Source organism: Mesoplodon bidens (assembly GCF_964165515.1).
Source record: "Mesoplodon bidens genome assembly, chromosome: 8".
Classification (NCBI taxonomy): Eukaryota; Metazoa; Chordata; class Mammalia; order Artiodactyla; family Ziphiidae; genus Mesoplodon; species Mesoplodon bidens.
This window is the reverse complement of record NC_138165.1, coordinates 102,950,995-102,967,278: the sequence shown is the minus strand read 5'-3', so window position 1 is coordinate 102,967,278 and position 16,284 is coordinate 102,950,995. Positions and strand designations below refer to the sequence as shown.

Genomic DNA, 16,284 nt, shown 5'->3' with positions numbered 1-16,284 from the left:
TACTATAGGAATTGTTAGTATCAATATATTGACCTCTAATAGCTTAAATTAAGAGTAGTTATCTTAGTTATTCCTTAAATACTCCATTAGGAAAAATATTTCCCAAGCACAGAAAGAAATGCACAAAATTGAAAAACCAGTCTTAATGTCAAGTGGTTATGATAAAAGGTGAAACTAATTCTGATCTACACCCAATTAAACAGGAAGGCTGACAAGGCAGTATATCTGTGGTTCTCTTCTAGGCATTTGTCTCCTAGCTTCTTGGGGAATGTAAATTGGTATGGTCGTTATGGAACAGAGTATGGTGGTTACCAAAAATAATTCAAAATAGAACTACCATATGATCCAGCAATCTCATTTCTGGGTATATATCCAAAGGAAACGAAATCAGGATCTTGTAGCAATACCTGCACTCCTATGTTCACTGCAGCATTGTTCACTATAGCCGAGATATGGAAATAACCTGAATATCTGTCAAAGGATGAATAGGTGAAGAAAATGTGGTGCATATATATGTTTACAATGAAATATTATTCGGCCATGAGAAAGAAGGACATCCTTGCCACTTGCTACCAAATGGATGAACCTGAAGGACGTGATGCTAAGTGAAATAAGCCAGACACAGAAGGACAAATACCATATGATCTCACTTATATGTGCAATCTAAACAACAACAACAAAGTTGAAGTCACAGAAGCAGAGAGCAGAACAGTAGTTACCAGGGACTGGGGAGGAGAAATGGGAAGACATTGGTCAAAGGGTACAAAGTTGCAGTTACATAGAATGAATAAGCCTAGAGATCTAATGTACAGGCATGATAACTACAGTTAATAATACTGTACTGAATACCGGAAGTATGCTGAGAGAATAGATTTCACGTGCCCTCATCACACACACAAAAGATGGTAACTATGGAGATGAGATGTTAATTAACTTGATTGTAGTTATCATTTCACTATGTATATGTATATCAAATCATCATGTTGTATTCCTTACATGTATACTTTTATTTTAAAACTTTTATCCCTTGATTATTAAAAGTTAGAAATAAAGAATAGAAATAGACAGACTTACACATAGAAATAAAGAACCAGAGCACAGAGGATTTTAGGGCAGTGAAACTGCTCTGTGTGATCTCACAACAGTGGATATAGGTCATTATACATTTGCCAACCTGTAGAATGTACAAAACCAAGAGTCAACCCTAATGTAAACTTTGAACTTTTCGTGATAATGATGTGTCGCTATCAATATCGGCTACAACTGTAACAGATGCAGGTCTCGGTGGGCGACGCTGATGGTGAGGGAAGCTGTGTGCAGGGGTACCAGGCAGACGCTTTATAGGAAACCTCTGTACTTTCTGCTCAGTTTTTCTGTGAACCTAAAACTGCTCTAAAAAATAAAGTCTAATAAACTGTTTTAAATAAACAGAGAACCTTACCATGAGCCTGATTTATTAATTGCAACGTTAGTCAATGGCAGTATATGTGCTCTGAGAACCTTCAATGAAAGAAAACACCACTTATTTTAAACTCAAACAAAATTTTTCAGTTCATTCATTTTAACTGCAAACCAATGAAGACACTCAAATGTGTCTTAATTATACATAATAAATGGACAATATCAAATATCTGAACAAATGAGAAAAATACATCGGACCTTCTATTATTAAGACCAATAACACATTTGGTGGTTACAACTAATTACAGAAACATAACAGGATCTGTGTTTTCCAGCAATTTACCTTTAGATAGATTATGACTATAAAATACCAAATAGCACTAATTTATATTTTCTTTCACATATTACACATGGTTTTGTATATATTCATAAACAGTGTATATAGGAAATAAACTAAATGTTTCAAATACAGATTTACAATGTATCATTACTTTTTGAATCTTAAGCTCCTTCAGAGTCAGGATACGTCGTGTTATTTATCTTTCCATCCCTACATTGTCTAGCACATAGTGGACACGTAATATTTATTGAATGAATATACTTAAATTGGATCGTCTGTTTATAGACAGAGTGATTGGCTAGACTGGGATGGTCCCAGTTATGTCTACTGCCAGAGTGTAACTATTAATAGTGTCCTCTTTCACTACAAAAAACGTTCCCTTTGGAGGATAAATTACAAGGTCATGTGTTATAGAGCTCATATTTGAAGTTAAATAGTGACACCTGCTGGACAAAGAACTACTACAAGAATAACCATCCTCTCGTAAATGGAACAGATGAATACAGAAGATTGCCTGAATATTTTGCATCAGACAAAAATAAGCTGAGTATTTAATAATAAGTCTACTTAAGTCATAAAAAATAAAATCAGTGTAATATAAAGCAATTCTAGAATAAATCATTAAATTTTGTTAAATAATAAAGAAAAAAATAAAGGCTGTTCTTGAATAAATGACTACATTTGTTTTTAGTCACCAAAATAATAGAGGAAAATAAGCATATTTTCATTGAATTAAAATTATTATGCAATCCACATCAATAAGTAATTTGCTAAAATATAGTTTAGTTCACATGGAAGCAGAAAATTTGAAATACTGCTCACCATGAAACATGTCTTAATATTACTCTAACTGGAAAAAATTTTTAATTATTCAATAACTTAGATTATCCTTTAGATTTATCATTATAAAGAAAAGTTAAAGTTACTAGTACGAATCTTTATTGAACCTGTTAAGAAGTAAATTTTTGAATTTCATTAATTCAGTCAACAAACATTAATTAAGACTTAGCCTTAGCAAAAATGTGTGAGGAACTGAGGGAAAGAGAAAACATGATTTGTACTTTACCTCAGATTAATAGAACATTAACTAATTCATTGAAGTTCTACTTAGTATCTTTAAAATAGACATTACCTTAAAAAGATAGAATGTGTGGTTGCTGTACTGTCCGAGTTTATTTTGTAATCTCTGTATTAAAAGTTTGACCTGGTCTGCTCGTGAAGCTGTGATTAGAGGTTCTGCTTTCTTTATCTCTTCTACTAAGGCATTGACATCTGTACTGAAATCCACCAAGAACAAAAAAGTTATTTTTGTCTATGTCAAAAATTGCATATACATTTATTACATAAAGGATTATATAGCTTTATGAAGCATAAGATTTATATAATGTCAACAACACCATCATTTTTACCAAGAGATTTCTGGGGGGAAAAAAAATCACAGAAATCACTGAAGAGCACTGTGTCACAGATGAAAGCTGCTTGGGTTCTCTCCAATGCCTTTCCATTAACTGAGACTTCTCCTGAGGAAGGTGTACAAAGATTCTCATTTGCTTACCTGAGAAGGCCAAGTGCATACTGCTTCTGAACAAGAGCTCTTTTTATTTATTTTTTTCCTGTTTCTTTTTTCTTTTAAATGAACATATACCTAATGTGCCCACTCCTACTATACTTTGCACCTTACATATGTTCTGTCGTTTAATCCTATAACAACCCTCTAATTTAACGCGTTTTCACAACTATTTTAGTGATGAAGAAACTGAGGCTCAGAAAGGTTAGATTTGCAATATTTTTAGGGAAAGAGAAAGTACCTAACCAAAAACAAACATTCAAGGAATTACTATTATAATTATTATTAGATTTCTTATGGTCTATAACATTATTTCCCTGAAAGAGAACTGGTGTGAAAAGTACAGATTCAAGTTTTCCCCAGTATTCAAATAATCTACAGCAATTATGGTAAATTTTGCTAGTCCAGAATAATATTAATCAAGACAAATATTAATGTCTGTATACCACAAAACATCCAAAATAGGGTCATTTTGCAAAACATGTCACAAATGCGTATCGAGAAAGGACTTGGGGCCCAGCTGCCGTGAAGGAGGTGGTAGTTGGCTGACGGCCTCCAGCTGCAGCTTTTTCAGTTTCCATGTTAGTGTCTGAGCCCACGTCTTGCTCTTATCCACAGCCCTCAGCCGCTGGCTAGGCAAGGGGGCCGCGCAAGAGCCTGGCCGCTTCTGCTCTGTGAGGGGGTCCTCAAACCCGCAAGCTTTGTTCCGAGCTCCCCCACGGGCTGGAGAGACTCTTGTCAAACCTGCATCATCATCAAGGTTGATGTCTCCTCCTGCCCAGACATGCCTCATCCTCTGATCTGTCCCAGGTGTCACTTCCCAGTAACCTTGTACCCACCTACTTCGTTTTCAGCATCTGCTTCCCAGAAATGTGAAATCTGATAAGCATCCTCCTCCTGTGCATAAATAAACATATGCTGAGCTCCAGTTTTGTGCAAGGCACTGAGCTAGGACACCATTCATTCAACTAACATTTACTACCTACTATAGGTTGAGTCCTGGGAGTGTCAGAGGTATGGTCCCAGCTCTCAAGAAACACAGTCTTTCAGAATAAGAGTGAATATTTGGAATGGAAATGAATCAGAGATGTTTCACAGTGATGACTTTGAAAAACTCAGTTGTCAAAATAGTTATACTTTCATAAGAATTAAAAAGACAATAATGCCTCTTGGAAAGGTTTCCAACAAATGTTATGAATCAAAACAGATTTCCAAACTAAAAGGTATATATTTTTTTCTTTTTAAATAAGGTTGGTTTGGGAAGAAGAAGAAGAAAGATTGATGATCCTTTTTCCACTTCCTCCTCATTCAGCAAGACATTCAAATAAAATTCAACAAAACAAACAGGAAATAGTATACCCCGGAACAACTTTATTAGTAATGCATTGTCTGTAGCTTATGCAGCTCATCCACACACCATCCTATGTCAGGGTCTCCCAATCACAATTTTGGATATGAAATACATATTGCATTATATAGCTAACTTACCTGGTATGGAGATCGAGCAGATCTATGGATTTGGTCTTTAGTTGTCCACTTTGTTCATATTCCAACATAATTCCTAAGAAATAAACAAATATTAAGTTATAAAACACAATCACAGCCTATGCCAAAAGTTAACCTACTTTGACATAATTTTTTCATTTTTATTTTTCCATTTTTGAAATTTTTCTACATAAAACATATGCAGTGATGTCTGATTTCAAAACAAGATAGTGTAGACCCACTTTTCCTTGGTCTGTCCTCTAAATACACTTGAAATCATTCAGCAGGCAATGCTAAAATAACTGAAAGTTGGACAGAAAAAAGTGGATGGTTAGGGGCCTCAGGATTTGAGGAATGACAACATAGTGAGTTCCCTGGGTTTTCTTTTCATTTCACATGTATCCCAACAGTGGGGACCAGAAGGACTTGCAGCCTGGAACTACCGAAAAGCACAGATAACAAAACATCAAAAAACAACACAAAAGCTTGCTTTCTGTGGCCAACGGACAAGGAAAAGAGAAGTCAAACAAAGTACTGATGAGGAGCCCTGAACAGCTCCACCACGGGGGCCCCTGCAGGCAGTCCCACCCACCAGTGGAATCCCTGGGCTGTCCCAGTCCCCACTGCAAAGCTGGGCCCCAGTGCAGTCTCATCTGCCTACAACAGCTGGAGCAGCAAAGCCGCAGACGTTCACAATCCCTGCTCCTTAGCTGGTGCCTGAGGGGGCCATCTGATCTGCCTACAGCAGCATCAGCAAAGTCCCAGGACCTCCCAGACCCCATTCCACAGCAAAGCACCAAAGCAGCATCTCCCTGCCTTTCAACCAGTGGCACAGCCAGGCCCAGGGGCTTGTTCTCCACCCCCAGAAGGTCACACAGTGAGAACAGGCACACTGGGGACATACCTTCTGTCCCTGCAGGTGGCACCAGAGAAGACTGAGCAGGAGTCTTGCTAAGACAAAGCAAAGCAGGAGTCTTACACCAGAAAAACAAATTAGACCAGAATAACATGGCAAAGGCTCAGAAAACTAAAGTATCACTGTAATTAAAGCCCACAAAAGCAGACCAGAACCTATGTGCTAAACCTAAACATGGTGATGGCATGCCAAAATAGATGTAGGTGGGATCAAGAGTCTCCAAGATACAATAAAAAGTCACTAAGGGCTTTCCTGGTGGCGCAGTGGTTGACAGTCCACCTGCCGATGCAGGGGACACGGGTTCGTGCCCCGGTCCGGGAAGATCCCACATGCCGGGGAGCGGCTGGGCCCGTGAGCCATGGCTGCTGAGCCTGCACGTCTGGAGCCTGTGCTCCGCAACAGGAGAGGCCACAACAGTGAGAGGCCCACGTACCGAAAAAAAAAAAAGTCACTCATCACAATAAGAACCAGAGAAAGACAATCAATAAAGGCCAATATGGAGATGAATCAGATACTGGAACTAATGACGAGGATTTTAAAGGATGTATCATAAAAATGCTTCAGGGGCTTCCCTGGCTTTCCAGTGGTTAAGACTTCACACTTCCAATGCAGCGGGCACCGGTTCAATCCCTGGTCAGGGAACTAAGATCCCACATGCCGCACGGCACGGCCAGAAAAAAAGAAAAAAAAAAAAAAGCTTCAGCAGTCGTTTACAGATTCACTTGAAACAAATAAATGAAAAATCTCAGAAAATAAATAGAAGTTATTGAAGTAAATCAAATGGGAATTGTGGTATTATGAAAAATACAGTAACCAAAATGAAAAACATGCTGAATAGGCTCAATAGTAGAGCAGAGATCACAAAGCATAGAATCAGTGAACCTGAAGACTAATCAACAGAATATATTCAAGCTGAACAACAGAGAGATAATAGACTGAAAAAAATTTGAACAGAGCCTCTATCATACCGCCTCTATGGATATGGACCAGTGGAACTGAAATGTTTTGGCCTCAGGACCAATTTACACGTTTTTAATTATTGGGAATTTTGGGTTTTCTAATACCTTTCACATTAAAATTGAAAAAAATTTAAAATATTTATTACATTGTTGTAAAATAGCAATAATTCATAGCATGTTAATATAAATGGCATATTTTATCGAAATAACTATATTTATTCCCCTCACCCAAAAAATGTAAGAAAAGTAGCATTGTTTTACACTTTTGCAGATCTCTTTAATATCTAGCTTAACTAAAGACGGCTGGATTCTCATCTCTGCTTCTGCATTTAAGCTGTTGCTATAGGTTGTTTTAGATATAATATAAGAAAAAATCTGGCTCATATACAGATATGTAGTTGGAAAATTGAGGAATATTTTAATCAGTGTTTTGTGTAATTTTGGATATTCTTCTTTGATACTACTTTAAAACTCAACAAATGGTAGTTTTATAAAGATTGGTTGCAATTCCGAGTCTGAAACCACATCAACGAACTCTTTAGACCCGGTTACATTAAAATCCATTGGTCTATCTCACACTTTCAATTTCTTTTACCACGTGTGATTTACAACATCATGCGTCAGATATTTGAAAAATGTTAGTTTACTGAGTTCTAAATGTGGGCATATTTCATCATACAATATCCGAAAAATCACATTTGTTAGTACCACTACCAATATCTATCATCAGAAAACTCTTACTCTTGGTAACCTGTTAAACTTATAATGTTAGATACAAATTTCCTGAAGTTCTAATTCTCGCTCTGAAAGCTCAAATTTTATCACTGGCAAGAAATATTGACAGTTTTGCTTGAAAATATCAGGCTCACTTTGTTCATTTACAAGAAAATGTCTGCCATATATACAAGTCTGAAAACCATGTTTATTTCTGTCTTTCACATAAAAACATGTTCCATGAAAAAATGGCTAGTTCATCTTTCAGCTCAAACACATGCACAAGCACATTCCTCAAGATAAGGATCGTACATCACTTTGCAGCAGAAGCACCTCAGGAGAACCTTCTACTTCATCACCCAGAAAACACGTACCCACATGTCAGTATTTCACTACGTTAATAAGTGTTATTGCTTCACCAAGGACATTCTTAAGTAAAACTGAGGGCTTTGGGGTGTTTGTTTGTCTGTTTTTCCTATTGCAAGTGTGTCAGTGAGGAATACAATGGCCATTGTTAGAGTTTGGTGCCACTGTTTGATTTGTAGTCAGGCACCAGCAGTTTCACCTTCCATTGCTTTTGCACCACTAGGGCAAATATCTACACCGTGAAAAAAAGAAAATGATATCTTAGTGTTATTACAAAAAGAGATTTGACATCGAGGCCCCCAGTGAAAGGATTTGAGGGCCCCAAGAGTCCCCTTACACTTTGAGAATCACTGCAACAGACTATAATTTGATGTAACAGATATGATTCCAGCAGCATTTCGGATCAAGAGAGAACAGGAAACTCTGTCAAAACACTGCATTTACTTTTCAAAAGCATTGAAACATTGAGACAGAATATGCAGAGTTGAAAAGGCAGGTATTATGCTTGGCATCAAACAGATCCAAGTTGGAGTTCCGGCCCAACCCCTCACTCATTTCATGATACCAGTAATCTCTTTATATCTCAGTTTTCTCATCTGTAGATAATACCTTCAGCTTGTTGGTTAAGATTAAATAACTTGTATATAAAGCACCTGGCATACATATAAAGTCTTACTGAACAGTGCTCATTATTTAGCTATTAATCAAATGCTACCTTTTGACATATTCTTGTATGTCATGGTCACCTTGTACTGCTTAAATTGCATTTATGCCTTCTCTCTCCAGTGAGATTGTAACATACTTGAGAGAAGAAAACATGTTTCTTTATACTCCCAGGAGGATCTTCCTCAGAACCAGGCATTGTGTATTCAAGTGTAACATTTTAAGACAGAAAAAGCATTCTAAATGCTTTTAATGACTCAAAAAACTGCTAGAATGCCATGGCACAGCAAGCAAACAACTGTAGTTGAGAGGCTAGTATGGAATAGTTTTGTTTTTTCCCCAAAAAGTAATTCATTTATATCAAAGACTTGAAACCAAGCTCTAGTCTGAGAAGCAAACGTCCAGATAAAGGGGGGGAAGGCTTGATGGAGAGCCAACCACTGCAAATACTGGTCTTATTTCCTAAGAGTGAAAATCGGCTTCTTGTGCCACATTAAGCTTTTTAGCAAAATATGGATATTATAACATTGTTAAAATATTTTTTTATTTTATATGCCATACGTTCTAGAAAGGATTTAAGGGGGCTGAAAAGATAAATAGAATACAAAAAGCTAAGACTGGAAGTAGATAAGAAATAGATACATTAACAAGGGAATATGCAAGTAAAGGAAAGATCACATTTATAATTACATTGAGCACTTAAATATAAAATTAGCAAGAAATGTGTGAGACCTAGATGCACTATTCGATGTAGGAGAAAATTATGGTAAGTGGAAAGACACATTTCTGGATGAGAAAACTCAATATTGTGAAGACATCAAATTAATCTGTGGAGTTAAAGTAATTATAATAATTTTCTTCTTGGGAATTTGAAAATTTACCAAATATTATAGCAAACTAAAAGCAATAAAGTGTGGCTCTGATACAAAATTAAATCAACATAATAGAATCACCTATCTATGGAAACTTTAAATAAAGTGAAGGCAATATTTCCAATTAGAGGGGAAAGAATGGATTATTATTTAATAAATAACGATGTAATAAGTTGGATTTGGGGAATATTCATAAAATTGGAATGAATCCACACAGTGTCCAAAAATATATTCTAGGTTGATTACACATTTTAATATTTAAAATAAAATATAAATATTTTATATTATATTATATTTTCTGATAATAGAAAATATATCTTAGTGTCTGTGATCCACATTTTAAGCATAATATGAAACTCAACAGCTAAAAATAGGAAAAATTTGATAAATTTGTCTGAAATAAATTTTTTCTACACAGTGAAAGATACCACAAATTTAAAGGCAAATGATAATCAGCAAAAATGAATCAACTATAAATACAAAGCTTAAAGAACTTAATATTTAAAAACTCTAAAAATTATTTTAAAGAATGAAAAGTGAACAAAAGGCATGAATAGTCAACTTTCAAAGACAAGGATCAATAAACAGACCAAAATAAAATGTTCCGAATGTCATTAATAAGAAATACAAAATAGGGCTTTCCTGGTGGCGCAGTGGTTGAGAGTCCGCCTGCTGGTGCCCCGGTCTGGGAAGATCCCACATGCCGCGGAGCGGCTAGGCCCGTGAGCCATGGCCGCTGAGCCTGTGCGTCCAGAGCCTGTTCTCCGCAACGGGAGAGGCCACAACAGTGAGAGGCCCGCGTACCGCAAAAAAAAAAAAAAAAAAAAAAAAAAAAAGAAATACAAAATAAAATAACAGGTATGATTTTTACCCATCAGATTAGCAAAGATTACAAAGACTGATAGTACCCAGTATTAGCAATGTTGAGCAATGTGCATTCTCAAATACTGTCAGTGGATATGTTGGGGGGCGTCCTTTCCAGGGGCAATCACACCTTCAGTGGGTTGAGGGTGATCTTAGGATCCTTTGATGTATTTTTCAAAATTTGGTTACAAGTAAATGTTATTTTTATAATAAAAAAGTACGAGAAAAAAAGAACGTGGAGAAAAAGGAAGAAAAATGATAGGGATCAACATTATCAGAATATAAACTCTTGAAAATCAAGACCCCCATAAGGTTATTTAAAACTCAAGCACTTTCAAGTACTTTTTCAGTACTTTGAAACATACAAAGTGTCTATCAATTCGAGGTATTGTTATTATCAGGCACTATTTCTTTCCTGTTCTGGAATTTTTAGTTTTTTGAATTGTATATAAGGGTGCTCATGCACTATGTATTATTGAGGAAAGTATATACATTCAATAAAGAGTTGAGTAAATAAATAATATAAATATGAAGTAATGTAATCATAATCCATAACTCAGAGAAACGTTGGAAAGAACTAGCACTTGACAGCCCACACAGCATAATCTAATTCCTAAATAGATGCATTTTAAAAGTCTAGCAGACAACTATTCACAACAGCTAAAACATGGACACAACCTCAATGTCCATGGACAGATGAATGGATAAAGAAGATGTGGTACATATATACAATGGAATACTACCTACCATAAAGAAAGAATGAAATAATGCCATTTGCAGCAACGTGGATGCCCCTAGAGATTATCATACTAAGTTAAGTTAAGTCAGAAAGAGAAAGACAAGTACCATCACTCTACCATAAAAAAGAATGGGGTTTCCCTGGTGGCGCAGTGGTTGAGAGTCTGCCTGCCGATGCAGGGGACACGGGTTCATGTCCCGGTCTGGGAAGATCCCACATGCCGCGGAGCGGCTGGGCCCGTGAGCCATGGCCGCTGAGCCTGCGCACCCAGAGCCTGTGCTCCACAACGGGAGAGGCCACAATAGTGAGAGGCCCGCGTACCACACACACACACACACAAAAAGTCTAGCACACAACTATTCACAACAGCTAAAACATGGACACAACCTCAATGTCCATCGACAGATGAATGGATAAAGAAGATGTGGTACATATACATAATGGAATACTACTCTACCATAAAGAAAGAATGAAATAATGCCATTTGCAGCAACGTGGATGCCCCTAGAGATTATCATACAAAGTGAAGTTAAGTCAGAAAGAGAAAGACAAGTACCATATGACATCACTTATATGTGGAATCTAAAATATGGCACAAATGAACTTATCTACAAAACAGAAACAGACTCATTAGACATAGAGAACAAACTTGTGGTTGCCAAGGAGTTGGGGTGAGGGAGAGGGATGGACTGGGAGTTTGGGGCTGGTAGATGCAAACTATTACATTTAGAATGGATAAACAACAAGGTCCTAATGTATAGTACAGGGAATTATATTCAATATCCTGTGATAAACCATAGCGGAAAAGAATACGAAAAAAATGTATATATGTGTATAACTGAGTCACTTTGCTGTACAGCAGAGATTAGCACACATTATAAATCAACTCTACTGCAATAAAAAAAAAGTCTAGCAAACAAAATAACAAAATTCTGCTTTCCTTATTCACAACGACCTTATTTTTAATAAGATGAAAAATGTTAAAAGTCCCTACATCAACTATTAAAAATTAGGTGGGTTGCTATACAAATGGATCTAGAAAATAAAGTACAAAATCTGAAACATGTACATTTATTTGACTGCTCCCCTGTGACAAGACATCAAGGCAATAGGCTCACTGAACTCCAATATGAGCAAGAGGCTATGACTTGTGCAGTGAAGAATACAAGCAGAAAATAGACAAAGATGCTCCCAGGAATACATGTTGTTCTCCAGAGATTGTTTTCCACAGTATCTTAATATTCTTGATCTTCCCCTGGCTGTGAACTATTATGCAACAGGTATGATTCCCAGGACACTTAGGTAAGAAGTCACTGCACCCCAAATTCTACAATGTACTAAAAGGCTAAGCTTCAAAAGGTAATATTATTCCTTACCCAGCTCATAATCAATAGAAATCTTTAAAGTATTCAAAATACCAACCAGTTCAATTAATGCTTATTTAGATCCTTCTTCTGGACAAACAAGGGGCCCACATTCAATAAATAAAAGACAAAGACTGTCATAACTGAGTCAACTGAAAAGCACGAATTCAACACCTACTCTTCACAAAGTGAAGAGCTTCTGAATTAATGAATGTGACCAAGATAAAAAAGGAATGCCCCATGTTTGATTAGCCATATTACTGCTACTTTTCCTTAGTCTTCAGGAATCTAGGTAGGGGGAGGAATAATTCAGTGGATGCCAACAAAAGAATGCTCCTGATGTATATGTTATTCAAAAGAAAGTGGGAGGACTGAAATTAAAGCGTTAGGAGGAGAAACATAATTGCTTTATAGGCAGAAGGGATAAAGGTGGCATGAGAATGATTCAGTGGTGAGTGATTATTTTTCCTATTTGATAATGTTATTGTAACACCCACCTGCTATTCAGTAGTACCTTGGAAATTTGTATATCATATGGCTTACCAAAGATTAGAATTCAGAAATTAAGTATCTAACATGCTAAGTGAGATGACCTTATTATAAGATAATCATTAAGGCAATAGTCACAACCATGAGTTTAAAGCTTTACTTGAGTTTAAGATTGCTATTAGAGGGACTTCCCTGGCGGTCTGATGGTTAAGACTCCGTGCTTCTACTGCAGGGGGCGAGGGTTCTATCCTGGTTGTGGGACTAAGATCCCTCATGCTGTGCAGCGTGGCCAAAAAAAAAAAAAAACTATATGGGAAAAGAATGTGAAAAAGAATGTATATATAGGGCTTCCCTGGTGGCGCAGTGGTTGGGAGTCTGCCTGCCGATGCAGGGGACGCGGGTTCGTGCCCCGGTCCGGGAGGATCCCACATGCCGTGGAGCGGCTGGGCCCGTGAGCCATGGCCGCTGAGCCTGTGCGTCTGGAGCCTGTGCTCTGCAACGCGAGAGGCCACAACAGTGAGAGGCCCACGTACCGCAAAAAAAGAAAAAAAAGAATGTGTATATATATATATATATATATATATATATATATATATATGTACATGTAAGGCTGAATCACTTTGCTGTACCCCTGAAACTAACACAACATCATAAATCAACTATACTCCAATATAAAATAAAAGTTCAAAAAAAAAAAAAAGGTTGCTATTAGAACCCTGTACTTTTAGAGCCAGAGTGCACCTTGGAGACCACCTGTCTGACCCACCCACATTTCAAGATGTATTCTAGGCATTCTGGTTAACACATATCCTCTCATTAAACCCATTCATTTATTTAACAAATATGGGGGTGCTCAGTTATGCACCCGCTCTACTAGAGACTCCACTCACCTGGAGGCTCTACTCTAGGTGCTAGAGATACTGTAGTAAATTAAATTGACAAAGTCCCTGACCTAATGAAGCTTTTATTCTAGTAGGGGAGACTAAGCAAGATACATAAGTAAAATTATGGTAGGTTGAACTGAGATAATGCTAAGGAAAGACAAAGCAAGGAAGGGGGCTGTGAAATACCTTAAGGAGAAGTTGCAAATTCTAGAAAGGGGGGGTTCACTTTACTCACTTTACTTTTAAGAAAAGAGCTGAAGGGCTTCCCTGGCGGTGCAGTGGTTGAGAGTCCGCCTGCCTATGCAGGGGACACGGGCTTGTGCCCCGGTCCGGGAAGATCCCACATGCCGCGGAGCGGCTGGGCCCGTGAGCCATGGCCGCTGAGCCTGCGCGTCCGGAGCCTGTGCTCCGCAACGGGAGAGGCCAACAGTGAGAGGCCCGCGTACCGCAAAGTCCCATGACAAAGAGCACAAAGTGTGTACAGAGTAGGCCTTCAGTAAATGTGCTGATTGATTGATATGTACAGTCTGGAATTCAGTCACTAAGCTAATATGCTTATTAAGTACGCATTTTTCTTTTCATACTCAACACACCTTGACTTAGTCATTCTGGTGCGTTTAAAATAAAAATCAATGTGGTCCTTGTCGGTGTCTTCCCTTCCAGAAACCAATATTCCACGACATCACTAATCACCTCCTCTCCCTCCCTATCCACTTCATTCCTAGAAAGCATTATGACTCAGCAATTTAAAAGTTTAAAGACTTCATGAGGGCTTCCCTGGTGGCGCAGTGGTTGAGAGTCCGCCTGCTGATGCAGGGGACACGGGCCCCGGTCCGGGAGGATCCCGCGTGCCGCGGAGCGGCTGGGCCTGTGAGCCGTGGCGGCTGGGCCTGCGCGTCCGGATCCTGTGCTCCGCGACGGGAGAGGCCACGGCGGTGAGAGGCCCGCGTACCGCAAAAAAAAAAAAAAAATTCCTGAAAGAGTCTTTTTAAAACTTTTGAGGAACAGAGTCCAGCATCCGAAGCAGTGAGGGGCCCAAGTTAGGAAGCAACAGGCTTCCCTTCCCACAGGGATCACTCGTTCTGGACCCCACCTCTCGGGTCCCCGCACCCTCTTCTGCCACAGACCCTCCTGGTGCAGGTCCTCACATGAGGGCAGAGCGGGGCCCGGCCTGTACCTGGCGGGTAATACCGGAGCAGGAAGCTCTTGAGCTTCATTCTCTCGCCGGGGGACCACCAGCCGACAGACTCGGTCGTCGTGGAAACGGCCAAACAACGGAAGGCGCCGGCGCGCATGCGCGCGCGCCACCAAAAGCTCCCGGGATTCAGGGCCTGGAGCCCGAGCTCTTGGGGTGTATCCTGAAGCTCAGGTGTCCCAGGGCTGGTGGGGTGGGGGGGGTCCGGGATATGCTCGGGCGCAGAGCGCGCCCTGCCCTCCCCCCCACCCGCATCTCTCTCGGGATTCCCGAGGGCGGGCGCCGGGTTCCGGGAGCCGCTCAAGGAGCGCGCCCCTGCCCGCGCCGCGGCCACCGGAATCTACATCCTTTGGTGTCTGGGGTAGGTGGGACGAGGGCCACTCGTGTCTTCAGTAAGGGAGACCTCACAAGGGGCGACGCGCGGCCGAGGACCAAGGGTCTCAGCTACAGTCTGGGCCACACGCACTTTAACCCATTGGGTTTCCAATACGGAAGGGTGGGAGAAATATCCCGGGCTCGGTTACTGTTCTCGGCCCCTCATGCCCTGTCCCTGTCCCCACAAAAGAAAAATGACCTCGACGTAATCACCTACATTTCCAGTGCCATGCACTACGCCAAGCGCTCTATCCACTATACTCACAGTCCGAACAAAGGTATGAGTTATGAACCATTTATTTCCACCCCATCTCAAGGATGAGACAACTGAGCATTCGAGAAAGTGCAGAACCACCCAAGGTCACAGAGAAGCAGGTGGGAAGGCAGACGTGTCAGAAGCCTATACCTGGAAGCCCCCACCTATGGAGGCTCCACCTATGCTCTTAACCCTGGGTTTAAGGCTTTGGAGGCCTTATTTTGACTTGTTCTGTTTCTTGCCAGCATGGGTTCTTTGCCTGCCAAGTTGAGTTTCCATCAGGAAGACTGTGGACCGGAAGAGTCAGCTAGCCAGATTGTCAATTTCCTTTAAGGAATTTGGCCTAAATCCCTAAATTAGAATTTCCCAAACTTAAGCAGTTCCTGAGTTATCTTCATAAACTTGGGCCACATCTCCTTATCAGCTGCATACCTAAGGGTTTTCTTTAAGTTCTTACAATTTCTCTGAACTGGCTCACTTGTTTTACTTCACATTTTTTAACATAATTTAAAAGAAAATTGTCAATACTGTGAATTAAAAATTTGTATAATTCTCAATGAGGAGCAGCAGGTAACTATAAAAATAAATTCAATTTTTAAAAATACTATTGAATCACACCAGTCAGAATGGCCATCATCAAAAAATCTAGAAACAATAAATGCTGGAGAGGGTGTGGAGAAAAGGGAACACTCTTGCACTGCTGGTGGGAATGTAAATTGATACAGCCACTATGGAGAACAGTATGAAGTTTCCTTAAAAAACTAAAAATAGAACTACCATATGACCCAGCAATCCCACTACTGGGCATATACCCTGAGAAAACCATAATTGAAAA

The 16,284-nt window shown here is 39.3% G+C and overlaps 1 protein-coding gene across 2 annotated transcripts in view; it reads right to left on the bottom strand.

The window, feature by feature from the left end:
- The window catches only part of DAW1 (dynein assembly factor with WD repeats 1), a 37,519-nt gene extending 22,548 nt beyond the window's left edge, over nucleotides 1–14,971 (bottom strand). For both annotated transcript variants that reach the window (XM_081242196.1, XM_081242197.1), the window contains exons 1-4: nucleotides 14,801–14,971; nucleotides 4,797–4,869; nucleotides 2,874–3,018; nucleotides 1,442–1,500 (exon numbers count right to left, since the gene is read on the bottom strand). In XM_081242196.1, coding sequence (XP_081098322.1) covers nucleotides 1,442–1,500; nucleotides 2,874–3,018; nucleotides 4,797–4,869; nucleotides 14,801–14,918 — 395 coding nt within the window. In that variant the 5' untranslated portion in view covers nucleotides 14,919–14,971. The remainder of the gene's footprint in view (nucleotides 1–1,441; nucleotides 1,501–2,873; nucleotides 3,019–4,796; nucleotides 4,870–14,800) is intronic.
- Between the last annotated feature and the right edge of the window lie 1,313 nt (nucleotides 14,972–16,284).